Genomic DNA, 6173 nt, shown 5'->3' on the forward strand with positions numbered 1-6173 from the left:
GGAAACCTCTGATGGCCACAGCTCTCCAAGAAGTGCTAGACAATAGTTCCCCAACTCTGGGGTGGTTCAGAATTTAGAGCCTATAAGGACAGGTAAAACCCACCCTACCCCCACTTAACTCCCCTCCTAGCAACAGTATTTTGAAAATGACATTCAAGGCCTACCTCAACAGTAGGGGTTTAGGTTTGTTTCGTGATTCAGTTTTGCTCCAGAATCCGTTTATAGAGGAGGCGCAGCGCCCTCTAGTGCTCGCCCTCCTGGGGCCATCTGCTACCTGGGATCTGAGATAAGTGGGTGCAGAGGGCTGATGCCGAGGTCTCTGACGTGGACACCAACGACATCTGTAGCCGAGGGCCACCACGACTGCTTCCACGTGCCTCAGGAATGAGGAGAGCATATATTCCTTTTTTTCCTTGGTATTTAGTTTTATTTATTACTTCTTAAATTTTGGCCAGAAAGAGAGAGGAAAGTGAGAAAGCAAGCCACCAGGTCCAGGACTTGAACCGCGATCAGCCATGTGGGAGTCCAGTGCCTTTAACCACCACGCCACCTGCCAGCCCCCACATTTGTTGCTTTTAAAGCCAGAAGAAGGGGGGCCAGCAGGTGGTATGGTGGTTGGGGCATTGGACTCCCACATGGCCAACAGTGGTTTGAGTCCTGGACCTGGCAGCTTGCTTTCTCACTTTTTCTCTCTCTGGTGAGAGCATGTGCCCTATGGTAAATTTAAAACTAATAATAATAAAATTAAATACATCATTCTTCAAAAAATAATTAACAAGGAGAAGAATCAATATCTTAGAATATGTAGGCTTGTTAGAAATACATCTGCCTGTGTCCTATCTCTGCAGCTCTGGGGAGGGCTGAGCTTTTTATATGGTTAGGAGGATGAACTCAGATGCCTGAGTTCAAGTCCCAGCCCCACCACTTACGAGCTGTATGACTCTGCACGAGACACGAGACGCGGTACAAGGTACTTATTTTCCCCTTATCTGTGTCCCTGTCCGTAAATGGGAATGACAACAATAACGCTACCGCCTCTGGGATTCCCAAGGGAAGGAGCCCAGCCACATGGTTCCCCTCCACTTCCTCCCTGCCACTCCCACTCCCGCCTAGCAGTCCAGGTCCCAGTGGACGCTGCTCTTTGTCACACAAAGGCTAGAGCCCCCTGGAGAGGGCTTCCTGGTCGCTCGGAGTCCTGGGAGGACAGCTTTTGCTTGTTGCACAGGCTCCCCTCCCAGGAACACCGGCATGCTGCCCTGGCAGCGCGGGCCCTGCCGATGCCGGCTTTCAGCAGCTGTTTTGTTTCCGCTCGACCTCAGAGCTGGAGGTTCTGTACCCCGTTGCCCCTGTGCCCATAGGGATGCAAGGAGGCTCGCGAGTACCCATCAGCCACCCTGACAGTCTGTGCCCGTGCCACGCCCCCCTCCTTTCCTGGCAGCCTCCAAAGGGACGTGATCAGCACATCGCACCTGGGCGCTCCTCGGGCCTGCACAGGTGGGCGGGCTCAGCCCTGCCCGCGCTGGTCTCTCAGCACAGTGTCCAGTGTCCCTAGCAGCCAGGGCCTGCAGCTGCAGCTTCCTCAAGTCTAAAATGAGAGTGAGGGTCTGAGTTGAGGGGCAGCACAAGAAACCCCCGTCCCAGACCAGAGGTTTGGGCCCTGGGCTGCAGCGTGAGTTAGGAAATGGCTCTTTCGGCCACCACGCCCTCTCGGCCTCCTGGGTCTCCGGACAGAGGGAGGAGAGCTCGCGTCCTGGGGTCTTCAGCCTGCAGGTCCCAGAGCTGTGCGTGGCTGAGCTCCTGCCGTGCAGGTGGCTCCTGTCGCCTCAGTTCCTGTGCGTGGGCAGGAGTTTGCCTGAGGTCTCTTGAGCGTCTGTGTCGGGGCCTCATCCCTGTTGTCAGTGACCAGGCTCGGGCTCCTCTCACCTGGAGTGGGGCTCCTGTCCTCTCCAGGACTTTCTCCACCGTGCTTGGTGGCGGGCCGTTGCCTCTGCACACCTACCCACAGCAGAGCTGCTTATGGACGAGATTCCAGCAACCGCCGGTGTCTCCCTCCTGCTTCCGCTCTCCTTTGGTGGCGGTCGCCCTCCTATGCCCCAGGGGCTGCGAGCAGAGGGGCGCGGCTGAGGAGTCTGTGGTTGGGGTGTGGAGGTGAGCGGGTGCGGAGACCCACCCATCCCTGTGGCTCAGAGAACTGCTGAGCGACCCCAGGTTCAAGGAAGGGGCAAAGAGAGCGCCGTCTCCGGCCTGGGGTCAGGACGGGCCAGGATGGGTGGGTGCTGGGGCGGCTGGCCAGGCTCCAAATGCCAGTCCCGAGAGTGAGTTACTCAGCAGCCTGCAGCACTCTGCAGCGCGACAGATAGGGCAGGCCGCAGCTGGCCAGGCAGGATAGCCCAGATTAGAATGTGGCATGGGTGACAGCCAGGCTTCAGGGTGACCCTGCCGCCAGTGCCGCATTCCTCCCCCACCCCACTCTCAGTGCTGGGGGTGGGGGGGGCGTGGGCGTGGGAGGACAGACACTTGCAGAAGATAGAAAAGGGATTCCACTTGTGGCAAAATATTTTGCTCGCTGGAGGCCGGGCTGTGCAGTAGTTAAAGCAAGGCCTCGTGTGGTCTGTCCAGCCACAACTTGCAGTGTGACCGAGAATCCCTCCAGGGAGCCTGACATCTGCTTCTAGGGCTGGGGGGCTGTGACTGGAGGGGCACAGGAGGACTGTGGGCGTGATGCCTTCCGTCTGGACCTGGGTGCTGGACCAGGGGTGTGTACGCAGTTGTGAAATGCTCCCAGCTGGCAGAATGCGCGTTACGCTCTGGGAGAAGCTGGAAGGGAAATGCATCTCTAGTGGCTTGGAGTCCCGCCCCTCACACTGTGTTTCCTTTCACAGCTCAAACTGGAGGACCGCTCCGTGGTGCCCCGGGATGTGGTTCGGCACATGCGATCCGCCGTGAGTCCCACGTCCTCACCCTGGCCAGGCAGCCACCTTGGGACTTGAGCGAGCCCGTCTTGCACGCCGTGTGTGGGAGGCCGGCCGGCTCTGCACGAGCACCTCGGGATTGTTGGGGTGGGTCTCCGTGCTGGCCGTGCTGTCCCTGGCCAGCCTGAACGTCCCCTCCCTCACCAGGACAGCCAGTGTGGCACGGTGATCGACGTCAACATCGATTGTGCGGTCAAGCTCATCGGCACCAACTGCATCATCTACCCCGTCAACAGCAAGGACCTGCAGCACATCTGGGTGAGCCGCTCAGCACCGGGGCTCACCCGCCCTGCGAGTTCTTCCCGCTCTTGGCGCCCACCAGCCCTCTGTCCCTGCAGTCACCGTTCGCTCCCTTTGGAGGTCTTAGTGTTTGTGAGGGCGTGTTCCAAGGTCAGGAAACTTGTAGCCAACCCCCACCCCACCAGTGCCGGCCCATGAGCCAGTCCCAGCTGAATCAGCCATTGCTCTGCCGGTCGCCAGACGGTGGTTTTACGGCACCGTCGTTCTTGGCTGCCATTCTGCGGCGTGGAAGAGCTTTACTTTTTGCCCTGTTTGTTTATTCGTTTTTATATCAGTGTGGGCTCCAAGATCCCCATTTTATTCAAGTGGTTATAATTTATTAATATTATTACTGTTACTTGTTTTGTTGTTTAATTTATTTCAGATTTTGGTCAGTGGGGGTCCCTGAAGGGGCTTTTGTGTTCTTTCTCTCCTCTTTTTTTTTTTTTGCCATAAGGCATGTGCACTTGCTGGGGAGAAAGAAAAGGGGAGAGCGCGAACTCATCCCCCAGGGAAAATGACCAGACCACAGCCCCTTCGCCTCCACCCTCCTCAGGATGTGGGGCACGCACACACATACCTAGCTTGATTTTTAAGCCTCCAGGGCCAGCACTCAGCTAGCAGTCAGCCACGTGGGAGTTCAGCGCCTTACCTCGGTGCCACCTGCTGGCCCTGTGCTCCTTCCCCGTGTCTCTGTCTTAGATTCTTCATTCTTTTTGACTTTCTGGCACAATGAAATGTTCCAGGCTTATCTTGTATTTGTTCTAATCCATTTTGATCCAGCCTCTTAAGGAGCCTAGTCACTTTACAGGAGAATTAGCCCTCTATGTCTACATATATCTATACATAAAAAAAGGTATTTTACGCTTTGCTATAGGGCACATGAGCTCACCAGTCAGAGACAAAAAGAGACAGAGAGAAAAGGAAAGTGAGAAGTCACCCCCTGGGGGGAGGGCACACAGGGATGGCCACGCTGCAGTCCTTCCTCCTCCATTCTCCTCTTGGGATTTTGGGCATGCACACACGTGCACCCGGTGTGCCAGGTACAGGACTCAAACCATGAAGTCATCCATGTGGGATCCAGCACCTTAACTTTTGTGCCATGTTCTGGCCTGAGGAGAGAGATTTTTTAAAGGGAATTTTTGCTATAGGGCGCGTGCACTTACTGGAGAGACAGAAAGAAACAGAAATAGAAAGCAAGAAATCACCCCAGGGAGGATAGCCATGTCACAGTCCCTTCTCCATTCTCCTCTCGGGATTTTGGGCACACACAACCACATGCATTCAGCATGAGATTTAAGCCGCCGGGTTCAGGACTCAAACCACAGTGGACTACATGGGAGTCCAGCAACGTAACCATTATGCCATCTACTGGTTCCAAGAATGATATTTTAAAACCAAGATCCGGATGCCAGGTTGCGCATCACTGCCCGGCCCTTTTAGGATGGCGCTAGGTTCCACACATGTGCGGATACACGCGTGTGCACACCTCTGAATCGTCACAGTGACGGGATGCATCCTGATAGATGTGTCACTGGGCGCATCTGCCTTGGTGTGAGCGCCACAGAGTGTGTTACACACACGCGTATCCACCACCATCTGCCCGGCCTCCGCGGTAGAGCCTCTGTGCTTCTTGTGAGACTTCCAGCACACCTAGGGTCCGTGGTTGACCGAAACATCACTAAGCAGCGTGTGGCCGTGTGAGGGCCTGTTCTCTGTGTGGGTTAAAATACATGCGTCCCTCCCACCACCTCACTGCCCCCTACCCCAGCCTCCCTCTCCCCTCCTCCACTGTCTGTCAGCAAACCCCTTCCGACAGCAGAAACCGGCCCTTGGCCTCCTCAGGACATGCACCCACTCGAGATTCCACTCTGGCCGACCTCCAGCTCTGCACTGCCGCACTGCCAGTGCCTCTGCAGCCCCCTCTGCCCCGGTGTCGTGTGACCCGGGTGCTGCTGCGTGACATCCCAGCCAGGCAGCCCCACACTGCCGCCCTTCCTCGCGGGGCAGGGGTGGGCATGCACCGAGGACCCTGGGGGAGGCCTGCTGCAGCAGCGTGCCCGATCTGGTGACTGCCCGGTCCAGCCACTCAGCTGTCTCCGCCCTTCCTCCCCACCTCGGGCAAAGAAAAGCTGGGGCCCTGGACATGGACCGTGTCCCCTCACTGCCCTGTTCCCTGGCCCACAGCCCTTCATGTACGGGGACTACGTCGCCTACGACTGCTGGCTGGGCAAGGTCTACGACCTGAAAAACCAGATCATCCTGAAGCTGTCCAACGGTGCAAGGTAGGCCTCCCCACCCGCGAGCCACCGTCCTGGGAGGGCGCTCGAGGAGGGACGGGGAGAGGGTGTTCCCGATCAGGCCTGCAGTGACGGGCTTTATCAAGGGCAGTGACAGATGCCGTGGGCGTTTGGGGCCTCGTGCCTCAGGACCTAGCCCCGCGCTGGGCTCCTTATCTGTGGCCCTGGTTCTCTTGTCCTGTTTCCGTTCTGGCTTGGCTTGGGAAGCAGCTGCTTCACTTAGGGTACCGCTGGGGGGCGCTCTGGGCCACTCAGGGGTGAGCACTTGGGCAGGGCTTAGGGCCTCGCTTGTTTCGGGAGTGTCTTGTACCATCGGGGCTCAGTTGTCAGCAGAGGGCAGGTTGTGCCCTCTCAGGGCTTGTGGCCGTGCGGGCGCCCTGGGGTCCCTGCCGCTCGGCCACTGCGCCTGGCGGGGACCAGCCTCTGTCCACCGTTGCAGGTGCTCCATGAACACAGAAGATGGCGCCAAGCTCTACGACGTCTGTCCGCACGTCAGCGACTCGGTACGTGTGCCCCTCAGGCCGGCCGCGTGCGCAGGGCCCTCCTGTTGTCCCTCGCCCCTCGGCTGCTCAGGCAGAACTCTCACCAAGGAGCTTGCAGCTGGCCCAGGCCAGGCAGAGCG

The 6173-nt window shown here is 57.8% G+C and overlaps 1 protein-coding gene across 1 annotated transcript in view; it reads left to right on the forward strand.

Annotated features, from left to right (window-relative positions):
- Positions 1 to 6173, forward strand: part of UBE2O (ubiquitin conjugating enzyme E2 O) — a gene marked incomplete at its 5' end in the record, with an annotated part of 59064 nt that overhangs the window by 41424 nt on the left and 11467 nt on the right. The window contains 4 exon segments of the mRNA XM_006145921.2: positions 2883 to 2942; positions 3120 to 3230; positions 5439 to 5536; positions 5991 to 6054. Coding sequence (XP_006145983.2) covers positions 2883 to 2942; positions 3120 to 3230; positions 5439 to 5536; positions 5991 to 6054 — 333 coding nt within the window.

Source organism: Tupaia chinensis, unplaced genomic scaffold, assembly GCF_000334495.1.
Source record: "Tupaia chinensis unplaced genomic scaffold, TupChi_1.0 Scaffold000159_1, whole genome shotgun sequence".
Lineage (NCBI taxonomy): Eukaryota > Metazoa > Chordata > Mammalia > Scandentia > Tupaiidae > Tupaia > Tupaia belangeri.